This window comes from Accipiter gentilis, chromosome 11 (genome assembly GCF_929443795.1).
Source record: "Accipiter gentilis chromosome 11, bAccGen1.1, whole genome shotgun sequence".
In the NCBI taxonomy this organism is placed as follows: Eukaryota; Metazoa; Chordata; class Aves; order Accipitriformes; family Accipitridae; genus Astur; species Astur gentilis.
The window spans coordinates 33,022,936-33,043,697 of record NC_064890.1 but is presented as its reverse complement, the minus strand read 5'-3'; the positions used below and the strand labels follow the sequence as shown (position 1 = coordinate 33,043,697).

Here is a 20,762-nt window from a genome sequence, read left to right as displayed (position 1 = left end):
CTGTTGTCTTTGCCTCTCCTTCCTCCTCAGGGAGAGGAGGACTCCTCACTCGGCCCCTGCTCCACCGTGGGGTCCCTCCCACAGGAGACAGTCCTCCACGAACTTTTCCAGCGTGGGTCCCTTCCACGGGCTGCAGTCCTTCAGGCACAGCCTGCTCCAACGTGGGTCCTTTCCACGGGCTGCAGTCCTTCAAGCACAGACTGCTCCAGCGTGGGCTTTCCCATGGAGTCACAGCCATTTTGGGTGGCCTCCGCTCCCCTCCATGGGCTGGGGGGGGACAGCCTGCTGCCTCACCATGGGCTGCGGGGGCATCCCCTCCTCCTCCTCCTCCTTCCCTGACCTCGGTATCTGCAGAGGGGTTCCTCTCGTATTCCAATCCCTCGACTCGCTGGGGGTTCCCCTTCTGAAATCTGTTCTCCCAGAGCCGCTACCGCTGTCGCTGACGGGCTCGGCCTGGGCCAGTGGCGGGTCCAGCTTGGAGCCGGGGGAGCTTCGAGCAGCTTCTCACAGGAGCTGGCCCTGCGGCCCCTACCCTGCTACCAAAACCCCGCCATGCAAACGTGTAACATCTCCTCACTTTTGAAAGTGTCTTAACACTTTCAGAGCCTGGATTTGAAGTTCAGTAAGGGTTTTGCTGTGATACTCTGATGCCAAACTTGCTCAGTTTCAAACAGGGTACAGTTCTTGTAAAATACATTTTGCTCACAGTCAACTCAGCTACTGAACTGCTAAAAAAAAATTGTATTGCTGAAAAATCTTGTGTCATCAGGTCATACCAGACCCAGGGCTGTCTAAATGAACGAGGTTTTCCTTTTCCTGTCTTCTGGTGAGGTGGTTGCATGACTAACTGCAGTGGAGAGCAGTGGAGGGAAGATGGGGAAAAGGGTTACAGAGGCCGGAAAATTGAAGAAGGAGAAGTAGAGAACGGAGCAGTTGAGGGTGGATAATTTTGAAAGGACTTAGGGGAAGGACCGAAGTCATGTAGACATAATACTGAAGAAGGGAGTGAAACAAGTCGTGGCATAGATAACTGGCTCTGTGGGTGGGGTGTGTTAATACTGAAGGTGAGACTGCAGAGCTCAAGCTGATAAACTCTGCTGGACAGCTTAAGCTTCATGCTACTTCTAGCAGGGCAAGGAGGAAAAAGTGATGAAAGATGCTGGCAGCAGAGGATTAGCATGAGAGTTAGTGTCCCTGGATGAAGATGGGGCAGTGATTTTCCTCTGGGAGTGGAGAGGTGTATATGTAGGGAGAGGAGCAGCACTGGAGGCCTGGTTATTAAAAAGGAGGCTGTGATTGCCAGTCATCTGTGTGCAGGGAAGTCATATGCAGCTTATAATCGCTAAAGGGTGTCTCGTCATGGAGTCTGGAGTAAGAACCACAATTCTGGAGTCTCATAACTTCTCCTGCTGTAATATGTCTTTGTGTCTCATCCCCTTCTTAGCGGATAGTCCCCAGAGGGAATGGTGGCCTGTTCTTTCCAATGCCTTCTTGCTCCATCTGCTTCAGGGGTAAAGCTTTGTGTTGTGGACTTAACAGATCTGAGTCCAGCTGTTCCTCATACTGGGCAGCTGAAATTCAGTTGTTATTAGCTTTTTCTAAATATCTTTTTGCCTTTAAAAAAATGACTTTTGAGCACAGATTTAAAAAATTGAACTAATGAAGTCAGAAACTCGTAAAACAGAGATTGTGTGAACAAAGTGACTGTAAAAGCATTATAATATGATCAGTTTGGGTTTTGTTGTGTGGCTTGAAATGTTCTTTTATTCACAGATGTCACTAGATGTAGAAATAATAAAATAGTCTTTAAATCTCAATGCGTTTTAGAGTTGCTTTGGCATAATTTTCATCATACCTTACTCATGGAAAGCTGTGTGTTACATATGGTTCAGGAACTTGGCTTTCAGCTATGCAGTTTGTGTAGGTTGTGCCCTTATTTATCACATGACCTTGCAATATCACTGTAGGCTTTCATGACTTCAGGGCTTAATTATTGTAATTCCCTTTTCAGTGGATTAGTGATGAGGCTAATCTGCTGCTTGCAGCTTGTTCAGACTGCAGCAGCGTACTTATTTGTGGGTTTCAGCTACCCTCATCACATTCAGCTTGCTTTGTGTTTTTTACATTAGCTACTTACTACACGGTGTAATGTTTAAATTAGCTTTATGTGTAAAGGCCTGAATGAGCATGCCTCGGTTACATTTAAAGATTCTATTTTATATTTTTTTTTCCTGTTAACCTGAACTAATTTTTCAGGTTTTTCTGCAAGACTTATAAAAGGTTTCAGTCTATGGATTAAATCCTCTGAATATAGATGTCTGCATACAGGTGTCTATGTCAAGTAGGTCTCAAGAGGTCATTAGAATTGAAAGAGTGTAGAGAATGATTCTGGTGACTATCTGTTAAGTTGCTGAGAAGTAAACGGCTGGTGTTAACTGAGAAGCACTTGGGTACCCTAGATGTCTCCTTAGGACTAGTAGATACAACATGATCTTTGAGACACCCAGTCCTTTTGGACTGGCACCTGGAGGTCAGGTGTGATGTTCTAGTGCTTATTAGATGTCACTATACCTATGTTAAAAAATTGAATCAAGCCTTTGGTATTTATTTTGAAATAAGATAAATTGCTGTCTGTTCTCCATATCCTGCTCACTAGATCTCCATTGGCTTTAATGAGATTTTGGACATGATCTGTATGTCAGCATCTTCATTTAGATGTCCTATTTTGGATCTGAATCCTACCTATGAGGTCTTTCATCTATGTGATTTTTAATAATGACCCAAACCTTGACTTAAGACTGACTGCATGTTCTAATTAAAATTTTATTGATCTTAAATCCCTGGGATGCTGGAATTTTTTTAGTTGCAAGGCATTAAACTCTTCCAAAACTCAGAATGTTTTTTAAATGCAGCCATTATTTATGGCATTAAACTTACAGCAGTTTACAGTGATATCTTTGCTTATATTTTGCATCGTGGAACTCAAAATAATGCGTGTTGCTCTTCCATGCCTTAAATTAAAAAAGGCATATTTGCATAGTGTCTTTTGTCAATTTAAAAGAAAACTTGGATGCATCTAAATGTTTTAGTTACATAAATTGGGTGGAGGTTATGTGCTAAGAATCACATCTGTTAATGTCTGTTTTGAAGTGTTTCTCCCTTTGGCAAGTTTCTAAGAATGGGTAGTATGTTTGCCAAGCATTTCCCTACTGTTACTAGTTTGGGAAAGTGTTTTCTAACTTAAGAATTTTTTTGTCTGAATAACTTGGAATTAATCTTGTAATTTAAACCTTCAGATACTCTTAGTTCTATTAGCCCCCTTCTCCCATAGTCCATGCGAATAGCTGAAGTGCAGAGTATTGGCTTGAAGATTGGCTTTGAGTTGACATATGTTTAAAACCCTTGAAAGCTTTTTTGATTAAATATATGAAATCCAACAGAACATGGTTTCAGGTTTAGTATGTCCACTGTGTTTGCTACCAAGCTAATGGTATTTACCCAATGATAATTTTAGCCTATTTTATTAAAATAATGAAATAACTTTAAAATGTACCCTGTTATCATGGTTTAACCCCAGACGCAGCCGCTTGCTCTCTTCACCTCCACCCAGTGGGATGGAGGAGAGAATAGGGGGAAAAAAAAAGTAAAACTTGTGGATTGAGGTGAGAACAGTTTAATAGGAGAGAAAGGAAGAAAATAATAATGACAGTAACAATAATAAAATGACAATAATAATAATGAAAGAATTGGAATACACAAAACAAGTGATGCACAATGCAATGGCTAACCACTCGCCAACCGATGCCCAGTCAGTTCCCGAGCAGCGATCCCCCCAGGCCAACTCCCCCCAGTTTATATACTGGGCATGACATCACATGGTCTGGAATACCCCTCTGGCCAGTTGGGGTCAGCTGTCCTGGCTGTGTCCCCTCCCAAATTCTTGTGCCCCTCCAGCCTTCTTGCTGGCTGGGTAGGAGAAGCTGCAAAATCCTTGACTTAGTCAAAACGCTGCTTAGCAGCAACTGAAAACATTAGTGTGTTTCAACATTCTTCTCATGCTAAATCCAAAACATAACACTATACCAGCTACTAGAAAGAAAATTAACTCAATCCCAGCCAAAACCAGGACACCTGTATAATACATACCAGGCACTCACCATAACTGTTGGGCAGCTGTCTTCAGGAAGAAGACTTTCCAATCCTCACACCTTGCACTGGTTTAGCCCCAAGGACATGGGCAGTGCATGCGGTCAGTGTACTCGAGGGATTTTCCAGAACCACTGGGAGCACCAGGACATCCCACAAGGCCATTTGAGCTGTTAGTTTCAGCCCCTTCCAACTGAAGTTGTACTCCTGAAGGATGGAAGTTGAGGAGAAAGCTTTTGCGTTTTGCCAGTGCTTGGGAGAAGCCCTGAACCACGGGTTTGACAAAAGGACTTACTGGAGCAGAAAACGGATAAAATGCCTAGGTCACTCAAAAATGTTGTTAACTGAACTTCTTAAAAGTAGGGGTTATCTCACTTTTGTTGTTGAGTTTAACTCTGCTATATTTATCATGTTTACCTATCTCTGTACTGAGTCCAGGGAAAGAGGAGAAAATGAGCTTGTGCATAGACTTAATGTGCTGTTAGCCTTTCACATTTCGATGTAACTTCATGTGATCGTTCTTTTAACATAGGTATTTTGATGGAATTCATTATTAGTAGCAGATAGTAAGATTACTAAGAAAATAAATGTTTGTTTGTTTAGTTTCCATATAGCTCTTCCATACCTTGTTTTTCCCTCATAGGCTGGGGTGATGGGAGTGAATATGAGAATAGTTCAGGTTAAACGTAAGCCTACATACAAGGTGAAATGCTGTAGTTTGTATGTTCTGTTTGAGTCATCCTTTGCTGGTTTAAATATGATAAAGGATATTTTGTTAAATTACATGCTGCAGTAAATAATAGAGCTTTTCTTTAAGCCTGTGATAGAAATAATGTCAAATGAAAAAATATTTTTGTATTAGATATGATTATATGAAAACACATCCTTCTGAGAAAATGCATCTAGCAGTGGTTGCCTGTGGTGAAAGACTGGAGGAGACTGTTACTATGTTGAGATCGGCCATTATTTTCAGCATCAAACCTCTCCAGTTTCATATTTTTGCTGAGGACCAATTGCATGAGAATTTCAAAGACATAGTAAGTACCCACATAACTTATTTAATCAATTTGTAGTACAATTGTAGTACAATTTGAGTAATATATAGCAATTTCTCTGCTTCTTGGCTAGCTAGTTGCACATAGTCACAGAAATGCAGGGGTCTAAAAATAAGGTAATAGACAAGTCTTTCTTAATGTTGGGTGGGGATTTTTGAATTTTTTTTCCTGCAGAAAAATGCCAGTTGCTGATATCAAAGCTTTTCATAGAGACAGACCAGAACTTCCTGATTTGTCATCTTGAATCTGTTAAATACAAACCTGATGTTCTGAACACAAACCAGTTATCTTGTGTGAGCTTATTTAAAGTTGTTTTAAAGAGAAAAAGAGAGGTCTGTCCTGTTTTGTCCCTGTGGTTACAGTATGAGTCAGCCTTACATTGTCTAAACAAAGTGAAACATCAGTCTTTGAAACTGGTAGATATGGTTATGTCTAATTTCAGTAAATTCCAGTTAATTAATAGAATATTATGACTGGAGTAGCAGTATTAGAAGCTGTCTAGTAAATAGCTGTGGAGGATTATACTATTTTTTTGCTTAAAATGTCACACTATGACATTAATATGTTATACGTACTAATATATATATGCTAATGTCATGTGAACAGTAACTGTGGCAAAAATTGGGTAAGGTTATTTTAAATTGAGAAGACTTCATTTCTCCTGTGAAAACTAGTTAAGAGGGGAAAAAGTTTTATTTGATGTATTTACTTTTTGGAAATACTAATTTATTTTACTTGCTCTTACTTCTGTATATGATCTGATATGATGTGTTTTCTTCATAGTGGCCTGCAGGTGCCACTTTTTGTTCAAATATTTTGACTAGTTGACAGATTCTTGTAGTTCAGGAAGCATTTCTGTTATGAAAGAGGTGTTGCAGTTGTGTTCAATTATCAATCTTAATGGGGGATTGATGTCTTTTTTGTAATAGAATTGAACTGAAGTAATTTTTGTGATCTCTTTTCACATAGCTTGATGACTTCCCTTATGAAGGAAAAGTTAATTACACATTATATCCAATAACATTTCCAACTGAGAGTGCAGCAGAATGGAAGAAATTGTTTAAACCCTGTGCTTCACAAAGGCTATTCTTGCCAGTAAGTTATTCTGTAATAGGACAATAAAGAAATCTGTTTATGAAGCATCAAGCTGTCCTTGTTAGTCTAATTTCTGCTTAGTTTTAAATTAAGTACTGCTAGTCCTAAAAGTTACTTTTATGACATCCTAAAAACCCCTTTGAATTTAACCTTCTTCTCTGGCACTAATACACTATGAATAAAAGTCCTTTTCTTACTTGCTGCATTATGGCACAGTATCTTCAGTGAGAGGTGCAAGTCATGTCATCCTCTCATCTCCTCATTTAGTTGGAAAGTTTCCTGCATGTGTGGGTCTGAGAAGTCTTAGAGAAAATGAAACAATAAATGGGCTATTGATGCCAGAGTGTTTTGTGCAGCCTTTTCTTTGGTCATCCAAGACACTTCAGAAATCATGCTTCAGGCTATGTGAATTCTAGCAGTGGCAGCTATCTCCCAAAACTGTCTCTTCTGGGGCTCCCTTGCACCTCCCCCTTGTTTGATTAGATGCATAGGAAAGCCAGGGAACAAGAGATAAATAGGAGCTCCTGTTATGGTAATGTTTCACCTGTCCTGCAACCTACTCCTGAGGAGCCCGAGGATGTAAAATGTAGACTAGTGCCTTTGCATTACTATTCTATATAAAACTTCTCTTTCACTCTACAAAAATTCTCCAAAATGAGAGGAGACGAAATGATGACAAATTTATTGACTGCAAACTGTCACTCTAAAGTGAATTTATTTGCATATAACAAAAATGTATTAAACTTGATTGTGTAATGGCAGCAACTTCTGTTTTATGAAGAGAAGCTCAATAAAACTTAAAAGTTTGGTTTTAAATTTCTTTCTCTCACAGTTAATCCTCAAAAATGTGGATTCGCTACTGTATGTTGATACTGACATCCTGTTTTTGAGACCTGTTGATGATATTTGGTCTTTTCTGGGAAAGTTCAACTCCACACAAATTGCTGCAATGGCACCAGAACATGAAGAGCCTCGTATCGGGTGGTATAATCGCTTTGCTAGACATCCCTACTATGGAGTAACTGGAATAAATTCTGGAGTCATGTTAATGAATATGACACGTATCAGAAGAAAGTATTTCAAGGTATGTCTGTTGCCTTTATTGCATTTTCTGTGGTATTACATCTTTTAATTCTAATTCTGTTTCAGATTCATGTGGGACAGTATTTTTCAAAATATTTTTCTTGTAAATGGAATAATGCTCTCAAAATACACTGTGTTTAAAACTGTATCTAACTTGTGTTTTTTAAATGTCATTCACTGTAAGACTTGGAATTCCTGAATTTCAAGTGTGCTTGATTGTTTTAATTTTTCTTAGTTCTGAGAGATCCCGTGACTTGATACAGTCTGCTGTAAATTACTTTTGTCAGTATATATTTTGGTATTTTTTCTTCACTGTAGAGATCCCAGAAAACAGTTAATGTATGCTGTAAACTAACTTTAAAAATGTGTGTGGTAGTACGACCAGGAGGTGGTGCTAAAACATTTAGTAAGTTATTTAAACTCTAGGATTTCCAAATTTTGATCTTTTACGTTGTAACCAGGTGATTATCACCTTAAGTATCTTTTGATTTACTTTGAAGTCATAGTTTTTGTAGAGAAGTAAGTTCCTCATGAAAGTACTTACTAAAGCAGTGCGTGCAGCCGCAGAAATGGTCATTGCTTCGCAGATGGGAAGCTTTTTCTTACATACTTGAAACACAAGTACAAAAGCAGTGCTACATGATTATGCTAGGGGAAAAAGTACTTCTCTGTTTAAGAGAAGTTTGATTAGGGAAAAGCAATCTTGCAGTCAAAAGCTATTGGAAGGTGCACCCATAAGACGGGCAATATAAACTTGCAGTAGACGTTGCTACTTCTCCCTCATTTGCAATTTAAGAAAGATTTAGCTTTTATCTTAATATTCTTGCTATTTATTTTTTGTTATGGAAATACAGAGAATTGAAGAAAAATGGAGAATGGATTATCTTGGTTGTACTTAAAGTAGAAAGTTATAGGTTATAGTAGCTATAGTATATAGCTGTAGTTTCCCCAAGAAGAAAACTTCTCTGTATATATCATCAGTGGAATCTTGCATTGTCTACTTTATTTGTTTGTTTTCCTGATAATAGCATCTGGAGAAATGAACATATTGAAAAGTATAACAATAAAAATATGGGACTGAAAACTGCATGTATCTTAACCTCTGACAATGCATTTCTGCTTAGCGGATTATTTTTAGTGTGATAAACTCTGAGATAAGGTTGGTCTTTCATTCATACTGTGCCAGAATTCTGGTTGGGCTTCTCAGTACAACTTTGGTTATCAATTTCTTGGAAACTTTATGCATTTTTACTAAAATTGGAGTTAAAATTTTCAAAAGTATATGGATTATGTAGGATACTAAAATTGTCTTTCAAATTAATTGCAGTTTTCTAAAGGACAATATAAAGTCCTTTCTCCTTAACACCTAAAATTGGTGGTTTCTTAAAATTTAAGTCTATATGTACAGATTTAAGTAGGCAAAATCATTCGTTAATATTTTGAAATTCAAAATGGAATATTGCAGCTTTCCCTTGGTACTAGAGGGCCGGAGTATTTTCCAGGTCCTGAAAATACTTGCAACATAGTCCTCTTGTTACTGTGTTGCATATTTATTATGCAATGAAACATGTCAGATTGCTAAACCAAAACCAACCTGGGAGGAAGTGATTTTTTTTATAATTGTTCTTTATTATGGAGGGTGAATGTCTGTGATTTATAAGACCTTAGCTGTAAGGCAGGGCACAAATCCGTATGCTTTTCTCGTGATCCTGCTGGCAAACTTCATATACCTAACGTGATGTACAGTTTCTGGCTAAGTGGGCCACTGAACTTAGTTCTGTAGTAAGGAAGATTGTGTGTCACAACTGGTACGGGGAATCAGAACAACAACAACAAAAAAAGTCTTGAATTGTCCTGAAAACATTAATCTTAATGCTCTTTCTCAAATTGTTCAGTACATACTGTACTAAGCAACTCTGCTTGATGAGTTGCTGGCTTAGCATTCATACAGTTAAGGGAAGGGAACTGAGATTGGAATGAGCTACCCAGTGCTGTGCAAATATACTGAATACTCAGATTTATGAAAGGGCACTTGAGAAAGGGAGGCAGAAACAGAGCAAAGCTTCCCAATTGCAAAGCACATCATTCAAAGACCTTTTTGATGGCTTGAGTTAAAAAAAAAAAAGGGGGGGGGGGGGAATTAACCCATTCCCTGCTCCACTTCAATTGTTTTAAATGTTAGAAATACAGCATTTTCTGCCCTTAATCATTAGTTGTGATTCTTTGGCACCCTTCCCAGGGTTTTACGGTCACTTCAGACTTAGACTTTCCCTTCAGTGTCTGATGCATATATGCTTCTGACCCTTGCTTTCGCACATCTTCTGAACTTCATACTTGTCCAGGAATGCTTGTGTGCACACTGTGGCTATTCCTCAGACATTTGAGACTAGTGGTACACATAAATACTATTTCACTCTTGCTTGATAGTAAGAAGTAGAAAAGAAATAAAAAAGGTGGTGTGTTCTGTATAACTGGGGTTTTGGGAAGTTTTTTGGTTTCTTTGTTTTGTTTTGGGTTTTTTTGTGTGTGTGTGCAGCTTTTAACATGGTTGCTGAGAACTTATTTCTTGCATGAATTTAATCTTTTTCCTTCTATTCCTATACCTCCCCCCCCCCCCCCCACATTCATCATCCTGTACATCTTTCCTGGAGTCTTAGTCTGATTATCTTTGAGCAAGAAACACTGTCGTGGTTTAACCCCAGCCAGCAACTAAGCACCACGCAGCCGCTCACTCACTCCCCCCCCATCCAGTGGGATGGGGGAGAAAATCGGGAAAAAGAAGTAAAACTCCTGGGTTGAGATAAGAACGGTTTAATAGAACAGAAAAGAAGAAACTAATAATGATAATGATAACACTAATAAAATGACAACAGTAGTAATAAAAGGATTGGAATGTACAAACGATGCGCAGGGCAATTGCTCACCACCCGCTGACCGACACCCAGCTAGTCCCCAAGCGGCGATTCCCCACCCCCGCTTCCCAGTTCCTATACTGGATGGGACGTCCCATGGTATGGAATACACCGTTGGCCAGTTTGGGTCAGGTGCCCTGGCTGTGTCCTGTGCCAAATTCTTGTGCCCTGGCTGGGCATGAGAAGCTGAAAAATCCTTGACTATAGTCTAAACACTACTGAGCACCAACTGAAACCATCAGTGTTATCAACATTCTTCGCATACTGAACTCAAAACATAGCACTGGACCAGCTACTAGGAAGACAGTTAACTCTATCCCAGCTGAAACCAGGACAAACACCGATACAATGTTTGGATGTGTGGTGTTTTGACATACATGGATTTTCTGCTTCAGCTGAAGCATTTTGAAATGCCCCCTTTGGATACCCTTCTTGATTTAAAACCTTACCCCAATATCTTTTAGGGCCTTGTATAACAAATGCTGAGCATCTAGCTGAGCATCCAGGTGTTTTGCCTCTGTCTTTGTATGTTTCTAGCAAGTGTAATATTTGTTACTTGTTCAAGCATTGAATTTGTAGAGATAGGTACCTTCTCCAGTGTGACTGGCTTGCTAAGACTCTGTGTTAGACCTTATTGCCAGTGACCAGCATACTTACTAGTGGAGACTTTTTGATATTGGAAGGCTCAGAATTGTTTCTGACAGGAGACTACCTCATGATTTCTAACCCATGCTGCTGAGTTAGTCCTTCCACCTGTTGGACATACTGGAGAAGTGTTCTGTAGTATCAGGCTCGTGGTAGCATGCTCAGCCCAGTCAGAACAGTTTGAGTATGTCTAATCAGAGAGCTACTAGGTTACCTGAAACTTAGTCCTTGATTGTTCTTCTCTCGTATCATAGCTAAATAGTGCAGCCTGGGCAATGACTAAGGAGGAAATGGGTTTCTGTTATACAATATTGATTACTGAAATCTTGGCTTAGAGAGCACTCAGCAGGGGAACCATTTAGTTTATGCTCCCCTAGTACCTAGCGTGTGGTCCCACAAGTTTGCAGAGCATCACAGGGCCCTAAGATGCACAAGATTTATTACAAAAACTCTGCTGTTTGTGGAGACTTGCAGAGACTTTGTTTTTATCTTCAGGTTCTTTGAAAGTCTTAAAAGGAGGATTGGTTGATACAAAAAATTTCAAGCCTCACAGCAAAACTTTGAAAAGGGTTTAGTGTAGTTGAGACTATACACGGTAGGCCTGAGAGTGTATGGCTTCCCTTGTGACTGATAGTAAAGGAGCTACTAGTCTCAAGCCTTTAGAATAGAGGTAAAGCAAATTCAGGGATAGGGACTATCATAATACCCCTTGCCAGCAGCACTGCAGATGCCTTTGGACCTTTACAGATACTGTCCCATGTCATGTCCCATTAACTCTTCCAGTCAAATACAGTAGAACTAGAAAATGCTTCATTGTCTTATAGGAAGGTCCGAATTTGTTTATATTCATTCAGGAGACTCAACAAATTCCTCAGGGAGTGTAAAAGTTCTGGAAATTTTTGTACCTTTAAAAAGCTGCCTGTAGACCTTTTTGTATGACTGTCTAGTGCCTAGAGCACTTGTCTAAACAGTGGAAGTTTTGGATCAGGATATTCCTCCAATACAATGGATTTGAACCTGTGGGTTCTTTGTCTGTTGTAGTTTCTTCAGCCTGAAATTAGAGGCTGAGCTGCGCAAGGCCTTCAAGCATCTTTCTTCTGTTGTCACATTGATTTGTAAGAGTCAGGAGGAACCAGAAGATGAATAAATAAAAAGGAGAACGGGAGACTTTAGCCAATAGTTATAGTCCTCACCCGGGTAACAGAAAACCTGTAGTTCCTGTATTACTCCCAGGTTAAGTCGTCCTTTATCCACTTATTCAAGCCTCAATCTTCTCAAGACTCTCAGGTCTATTTGTTTCAGATAAACATCCTACCTACTTGGCTATCCGTGGTGCCTGATGGAAGTTGTCACTCCTGGTCCTAACTATCTTACTTGTCTTCAGTGTTTGGAGACTCTGTGTGTATATACAGTATAAATACATGCATTGTATATATATGTATATATGCACACATGTGTGTACATATGAACAGATACATATGCGTGAACATGTATGTTATTGAATATAGTGTGGTCATTAAACAGTGCGTAACTGGACGTAAGACTAGAATTGGTAATGAAGCTTTTGATGGTTAGTGCCTGCCTGTTGTCTTTGCTAAGCAGCATTTAGAAAATGGGAATGTAAAACATGCAAGAGTATTTAGGAGATGGAAGAGGTAATAGTGGGTGTTTTAACAAAAAGTCCTAGACCAGCGAATAGAGAACAATGACTTTTATCAAATTTATTAAGGAATTTAGTTGTTGTGATGCCTGAGACACAGGCAGTCATGGAAAGGAATGAGATCTTAGAAAATCAAACAAGCCCCGAACAAAATAACTCCAGATAGTATGTGCAAAGGAGAGGTTTCATGGATATGCTTTAGACAAAAAAAGATGAAAGTTCAGAGAGTTTCTATGACCTAATCTATTATACACTTTTTTTTTTACCATTCAGTATTGCTGTATAGTTCCAAGAAATATGGTGAGCCTGTGCAAAAGCTAATTGTTTCTAAAAGGAAGGTTCCCATCTCTTAGCAGCTGCTTTCCCCTGCCTGCTTTTCTTACTTAGTTTGTCCTGGCTTCTGGTGTTTGTTGGTCCTTACTATGATTCAATTAAATTTGGTAACAGTAGAAAAAAGAAATCCTTCTGCTGGGTTAGTGAAGTAAATCAGCTCACAAAAACATCTAGGGAGCGTTAGGACTACACTGTTAATGCAAGAACAGGATAGTCATGCAACCAGAAGGGAGAGGGCTTGCTCTCATTTGTCATTAAAGAAATTTAAATTGGCCTACTGTTTGTAGGACACAGCTGAAGTTTGTTTAGATATTGCTGTGTGATTTGAGTATTTTTCCCTCAACTTTTTATTTTCTTACTAGAATTAAGGGAAAGGTAATACTAGGTTGCTACAGGCTAAATGTGATGGCTCTTGTAAGTCTGACTTCAGCCTTGGCCAGGCAGAAGTCTTCTGGGACAGAAATCAGTAATGACCAAACTAATTAAAACACAGCATCTAAACCAAAAATAGATATAGGAGAATATCTTAATGTCCTTATCTATATGTTGTTCTTGCACGTTTTCTTCCACTCAAAAAACCCTAGAATTTTGAGGGTTTGTAAGCCTCTTTAACCTTCTCTGTAACTTGTTGAATATTGGAGAAGAGGTTTATATTCTGGAAATCCTTAAGTTACCATAGAGTTGTTTTTCTCATATTTACTTGAGTAACTTTTGAAAAGCAATTCTATCATCAATTTGGATTGAACTTGTCATTCTACTTCTCACACTGTTTGACCTCACTACAAGTTATAGTAGAATTATAAAGGAGGAGGTTGTATAACTATTCAAATAGTTTCTCCTCCTTTGTGATTCTTGCACTGGTTTCATTATACATCAGTGTTAGTAAAATAATATATATCTCTTTTCTATTTATGCAAAAGTTATTGAAATATTACAATTTCCAATTCTTAAATCTGATAGCGCTATTTGTCAAGTAGTGTTGCTTCTAGACATCTGGCAGTATGATGTATGCTGTTACCTGCTCTGCATCTTCTTGCGATATACTCTGGATTTCACTGCTATTAAAACTATACAAGTTAAATGAAAAGTATATGAAATAATGACTTCAACAATTTGAAGTAATATATCTATGGGTTGCTCTAAAATGTATTTACTACTCTATATTTTCTTATCATTATTATCCTGGTATCACTGAGCTAATTTAATTCCATTTTCAATTCTTAGCATTGAGTCTAAATTTAAACCTTAGGTCAATATTCTACGGATGGCAAAGTTCAGGTGAGGGAGTGATCTTTACCCACTGTGATTCAGTCTGGTTTATTTGCTTTTTGGAAGGTTTTAGCTTGGTGTTAAGCCCATGTTTTCTTTTGTTTAATCACATTGCACTGAGCCTAATGATAATTCGTGTTACAGAAGAATTCTCTTGTGCATTTCTTATGCCTGCTCTCATCAAATACTTGCAAGCAATCATAGTCATAAATTTTTTAGGACGGGAGGGACTGTAATATTCCGTTTGGCTTCTTGGATAATATAAGCTATAGATCTTTTTTGTATTAATTCTTGTCTGAAATCTGATAGTATTTCTTTTTTTAGTCTTCAGTTCTGAAAGCCCTTCATATTTGAGGGCTGAAATGATTTGAGGAAAGACTAAAAACTGAATTGCTAATTTTTGCACTTTCTAGCTTGTCAGTGTAAAGTCTTGATACTGTAATTCTAAAACTGAGTATTTTGCTCCTGGTAATCTTTTCTGTTTCTTAATATGGTATTTCTGTATACAGATCCCAAACCATAATGGAGTTCTGATTTTTTTTTTTTTTTTTCCAACTTTGTTAAAAAGAATCAAGGGTGCAATCCTGTACTTGTTCAGGAATTTTCTCTCTTTGGGATTTACTGTTATTCCATCCTCACTCTACTAACTGAAGTAGAGGGTAGAGAGTGAGCAGCCTTGTTCCTTTTTTGTTCTAGTTGAGCTTAAATAAGATGTAGAGATAAGAAATTAGCTTTAGAATATGTAACCTGTTAATGCTGCAGATTGTAACCCCTTTGGTAACATGGAGTTCAGCATAGGCCAGCTTACTGCATGTAGCACCTCCTCAGCCAAAACCTTAGAAGAACTCCTTCTCCTTTTCCTTTGATTTTACAAAATCAAGAATTTGGGAATTAAGTAACAGCTGTTGGTTTAGTGTCTTACTGCCTTTTGCTAGTGAAAATTTGTGCCTTTGCTGTGGAAGTTCAAGTTAAGTAACTAAAAAAATTAGTTAAACTCAATGAAAATTCTTTTGAAAAACCTTTGAAGGATTTCTGTATTTTTGTACACTGCTTTGTAGCCAATACTTTTTAGCTGTATGTGTTTGGAACTATTTAATAATTTATTTTATATTGAGCTGTTTTGAACTTTTGAAGTTAATGTTAAAACCTGTGTATATTATCACTCTGTGAGAAAGACAGAGAAATTGCATAGTGTGGATATTTAAATAGTGCCCATCTACTTGCTCACATCACTTAAATGCATTTTTGTGTTAGATGCTACCGCTGCAAAAAAACCCCCACCCTTGCTATTTCTTAGAACTCTTGGTTTAAGGTGTTTGGGGGAAATCTTGAAGACAAAAATTTAACGTGGCAGTTAAATAGAAGTAGGAGATGCATATGATTTTCCTTATGAGATAATAATTGATAAATAAAGCATATTGGAAATGTCCATAACTATTTTCCTTAGATATGCTCATTTGTTTAAATGGAAGAAATCATCCATACATTTGAGATTTGTAACTCTGAAAAGCAAATTACTGCGATTCTGTAGGGCATTTCCTTCTTTATAGGTATAATTGTTCTGAATGTGTGTTGTTTTGCTTTGTTTTGTTTAATAGAATGATATGACGCCAGTCCGATTACAGTGGGGAGAAATTCTTATGCCACTACTGAAGAAGTACAAGTTGAACATAACATGGGGTGATCAGGATCTATTGAACATTATGTTTTTTCACAATCCAGGTAAATCCACATTGATTCTAAGTCTAGTACGACAAAGTTGATCTTTTCCATGATGTTCAAAAATCCAGGAAAATACTCTTTTAGCAGACTTTTCAGTGAAAGTATTCAAGGGACTTTTCACTACTTTTGTTTTCTGAAAGTGTTTACTTTGAGAGACAGCATTGGAGCTTGCTTGAGTGTAATTAGCTGTTCGGTTTCAAAACAACTGTACAGAAATTTACAAAGCAGCCTTAAAAAAAGAGGTTAGTGTATTTCCTGAAAAGATTTTGATACTTAATCCAGAGTTCTCATTTTTCTGCACAGAAAGTCTTTATGTCTTTCCTTGCCAATGGAATTATCGGCCTGACCACTGCATCTATGGAAGCAATTGTAAGGAAGCTGAAGAAGAAGGTATATTTATTCTTCATGGAAACAGAGGTGTTTACCATGATGATAAACAACCGACTTTTAGGGCTGTCTATGAAGCAATAAAAAATGTAAGTGTTTCCAGCATTGTACTTGGACAAAGTTATTTTTTTGATGTATTTTTATCTACAGTGCTGCATATAGGTTTTGTTGATACTCACCTTGATTGCAACAAAGTAATTTTTTTCTCTTTTAAGTGATGCTAAGTGTTTCACCAATTTTTCATTTACTGCTTGGATAGAATTCTAGTGTATTCCTTTTGTGATGAGCATTTTTGAAACATAGTGTAGATTATGTCTAGGTTAGGATTCTAAAACATTGCCTCTAGTTGTCAATGTCTATTTAAAAGGCTTTATTCCCATTCCTTTAATAAATACATCTCATAAACTGTATGAGCATTTGGTGATCACCAGAAGCTTCATTTTTCTGCAGATTTTAAAATGCAGAAAAACCCCCTTCTTCACAAAGTTTGTGTGTATTTACTGCAACATTTCAACATTTAATTGTAGCTAGATTTGGTTTGTAGAAAATATTTTTTATACTGTGTTTTGACCTTTTCTAGAGACTCAGTGTATTAATATGTTGCTGTTCCTTTAAATACCAAGCACAGTGAATTCTTTTCATGCTGCAAATAAGTCATCTAATAAACTATTTATCACTACATCAGTATACTCACTGAAGAGCTGTAAAATTTAGCACTGATGCACATTTTAATGTAGCAGGCTATTGTGTGTGTATAACCTTCAAAAATCAATAGTATATTTTAATGGTGCTTTATTACATATTGTCATATGGATATAAAAATGAATAAAAGTACTTTTGGGGGTCTGAGAATACATTGCAGGGAAAGTGAATGTGTTTCCATAAAAATACGATGTCTTTGTTTCTTTTGAGCATTGTCAAAAACAGAAGAAAAAATTATTTCTTTTTATTTATGAACCCATTTGGTTTATGAATATGTCAGAGAAAGTATGTAAACCACCGCTGATTCAGTGGTAATAAGATCAACAAAATTATGTTACTTTGAAATGCCGTTTGAGCTTATCATTTGTTTATAAAAAATATTGCGCTGTTGAATTAATGACTTCTTTATTTCAAGTCCATGTTAAACATAGTATGTTTGACCATCATTCAGTTTAATGAAACTTCAGTAGTACCACTTTTCATACTGTTGTTTCATTATAATTTGATGAGAATTGTATTCCTTAAAAGTTATATGTCTTTCAGAAAGTTACTGTTCCACAAACAAACAGAAATAATTTTAGATCTGTAAATTTTAATTTAATAAGGTAATTTTAAATTTCCTCCTTGCCTGTCTGGGTATGTTAATTTGCTTACATTTAAAAAAAAATAATCTTGCTTGTTAGGCTTATTGAAAGCATTAGAGAATATTTCTGTAATGTAGGGATATTTTTCAAATACTGTATTCAGAAGCTCTGAGTTCTTAAAAATGTTTAACAAACCTATAGAAAGCAAATATGATGTTCAAACACATTGTTATAAAACTATTTAATAATTCTGAATAATGACACTCCTCCGTATTGACCTTAAATCTTCTTTCTTAACCTCTTTACAGTATTCATTTGGAGATGATCTGGTTCATTCCCTGTTGCAGCCCCTAGAACTGGAATTAAGGAAAACCATGCATACATACTGTGGAAGAGTATACAAAGTGTTCACAAAGCAGCTAACAAAAAGTGTAAGAGACTTGTATGCCAGAAGATCAAAGGGAAGGTGATTTTTACTCCAAGCTGTTAAATCAAGAGACTGAATTAACATACTGATCAAAAGGTGCAAAAATTCTAATGTGGCTTGAATCGGCTCTTCATGTGCCCAGATAAAAGTTTACTAGCATACATAAAAATGAAGAAAATATTAATGTAATGAAGAACAGGAACTTTTTTCTGCAAAGGTGACTTTTTGCTCTTTTGAAGTTTAATCACTGCTAATGTTTGTCTTGGATCTGATGATTTGTGTGTTACTGGCTTCTATGGCCAGTAGTTTTAGTCTGCATAATTCGGTTATCCAATGATCAAATGAACAATGAAGAAATGAAGATGGCTCTATTTGGGAGTGTACCTCATATATTGTCTAAAGTTCTGTTAAACTGTGAATGTAGCAATTACTGAGTCAGCGGCACTAACCTCACTTTAAAGGTGTGAGCCTTTATGTAAACAAAGTTGTTTACAAGTGCAGAAAATACTCTGTTTTCAAAGAGATGTGATATAATCTTTGACAATCTGTATGTGCCTTTATATGTTCATCTCTTCCATGTTGAAGTACTGTTTTGACAATCTTGTTTAGCTTATCTTGGATGTTAACTGCACACTATAAATATGATTTTCTGAGAAATTAGTAACTAGTATGTCATACTAGTTTTCTCTGGTAGATACGGAGACTTTTCAATATACAGCATTTGTTTCAATGTTGTTGAGCCATCACGGCCAAAACACAGCACAGAGTTGAGGGGTTTTTTTTAGCAAAAATTTGGTTTGAAGTTACATCTTACAATACTTTTAAAAAAATTACATGGTTTTGCAGCTTTATAGGGCATTTTGGAAGTAAGAAAAAAAAAAAAACCAGTGGAAAGTTGTTGCCGTTGTATTTCCTTACTAAGAATTATTATCTGATGATTATTATAGAGTATTTAGTACCTAAAAGTCAAGAGCTGTAATAAGAGTTCTGATGCTTCATCAGACTGTATATTAGATGGATTTCTTAGAGAATATATCTTGTTACCGTGTTTTTTTAATAACATGGCTTTAAAATAGTTTGTGGGCAGACCCTCAACTACGTGAATGCATGACTGTCAAGAGGGTGATAGTGATTTACAACAGGTAAGGATTAGGCTTTCGTTTGTTATTTTAGTGAAAAAAACCAAGCTCTGTTTATGTAATACAAACTTTTTTTCAGAGAAAAACATGAAGAAGGCGGCTGAGTTGTAGTGTTACAGTAAAATATTATTTAAACTTGCATGGTATGAAATGTATTTGTAAAGTATATTTGAACTTGGATAACCTGTCTAACTGAGATGAAGTCTTCATAAAGTGAGGTTTTGGATTCCAGAAAAGTTCCTGTGTGTTGAACACGGAGGATCCACTCACTGACTTGCACCTTCATCCCAGCCCCATTTAGAAGCTTAATTTTTGTGGCTGTTTCCTTGTTGAAGGCAGGCTGGCTCTGACTCGCAGATCCGTGTGAGCTGGACGAATGCTTTAGCAGTACAAAACCACACTCCATTGTAAGCAGAGTTTATATTCTTCTCCTAATCTCCCTGCTGGATCAGGGTATAAATTTCTGGGATGGAAACTGGGAAGCAGTGTGCCTCACATGTAGTTACAGTCTCTTTTCATTGCTATGTAACCTTTTGAAGTCTGAAAATCTAGAAATCTGTGTGAAGGTGAATACTGTTATTGACTGATTTTACAATATGCAATGCATTATTTTTTTACATAAATACTGATTTTTATATCAATTTGTGTTCAGCTTTTTTTTTACCTGTACTGTGTGTTTGTGTTTAAAAATTCTTAAGATCTGTTTTTTATGTTTGTCTTTGCAGAAACTTTCAATTTTGAATTTACTTTTAGTATGTTGTATGCATGTAAAGATACTGCTTAAAACCCAATGAGCCATTTTAGAGAAAAAGTGGAATGTGAACATTAGCAGCAACCTTTCCTGTCGCGCTTTCCCGTTGCGACAATCTAGGAGAAACGATGCATCGCCAGGGACTCGCCGTGGGGAGAAACGGACCAACACAGATACTGTGGATCAAGCGATTTCTCCGTTTAATTGCTACGTAACACTTGGTTGTATACCATAGCGATGCGCAAGCCAGCTACTGATTGGTTAACATGTGCTTGCTGTTCACGCACCTAAAGCAATAGTTCGATTGGATAAGGCCTTCTGATCACGCGGATGGTTCCTCCTGTCTGTGTCTTGCCTGGTGTCCTGCTTTCAGTCACGTAGACCTATCTTGTTCAGCTTCTTGTGCTTATTTCATCAAACTTTGTAGGAACAGTTAGCCTTCGCTGCGTCCTTGAGGCCCGCTGCTTGCAGGTGCCTCTGGCTCAGATTGAGCAGCCCCATTGTGTCTCTTGGTCGCTATGTGTCTATTTTTCTAATTATCCCACATTTGCCACTTAAATTTCAGTTTTTGTGGGGGATTCGAACAAAAAGGGTTAATATTGAAGCTTATGATAGGATAAAAATTATTACTTCGTACTTAATTCAATAGATGTATACTTAGCATATTAAAAATAACAGAATATACTGCCTTATGCCATAGTTTTTGTTTAATTTTTATTAATATAAACTTAAAATGCTTGCCTCAACTAACTATTCCCAAGTAACACTCATGAACATTTCAGAAAACTTAAAAAACAGCAAGTGCTTAGTAGCTTCCATTAAGTAACTCTCCAGAGTATTTGTTTGTTTTGA

The 20,762-nt window shown here is 37.3% G+C and overlaps 1 protein-coding gene across 3 annotated transcripts in view; it reads left to right on the top strand.

Annotated features, from left to right (window-relative positions):
- The window catches only part of GXYLT1 (glucoside xylosyltransferase 1), a 35,353-nt gene extending 15,574 nt beyond the window's left edge, over window positions 1-19,779 (top strand). For all 3 annotated transcript variants that reach the window (XM_049814330.1, XM_049814329.1, XM_049814331.1), the window contains 6 exons: window positions 5,009-5,183; window positions 6,171-6,296; window positions 7,129-7,380; window positions 15,797-15,920; window positions 16,224-16,396; window positions 17,902-19,779. In XM_049814330.1, coding sequence (XP_049670287.1) covers window positions 5,009-5,183; window positions 6,171-6,296; window positions 7,129-7,380; window positions 15,797-15,920; window positions 16,224-16,396; window positions 17,902-18,063 — 1,012 coding nt within the window. In that variant the 3' untranslated portion in view covers window positions 18,064-19,779. The remainder of the gene's footprint in view (window positions 1-5,008; window positions 5,184-6,170; window positions 6,297-7,128; window positions 7,381-15,796; window positions 15,921-16,223; window positions 16,397-17,901) is intronic.
- The last annotated feature ends 983 nt before the right edge of the window (window positions 19,780-20,762 follow it).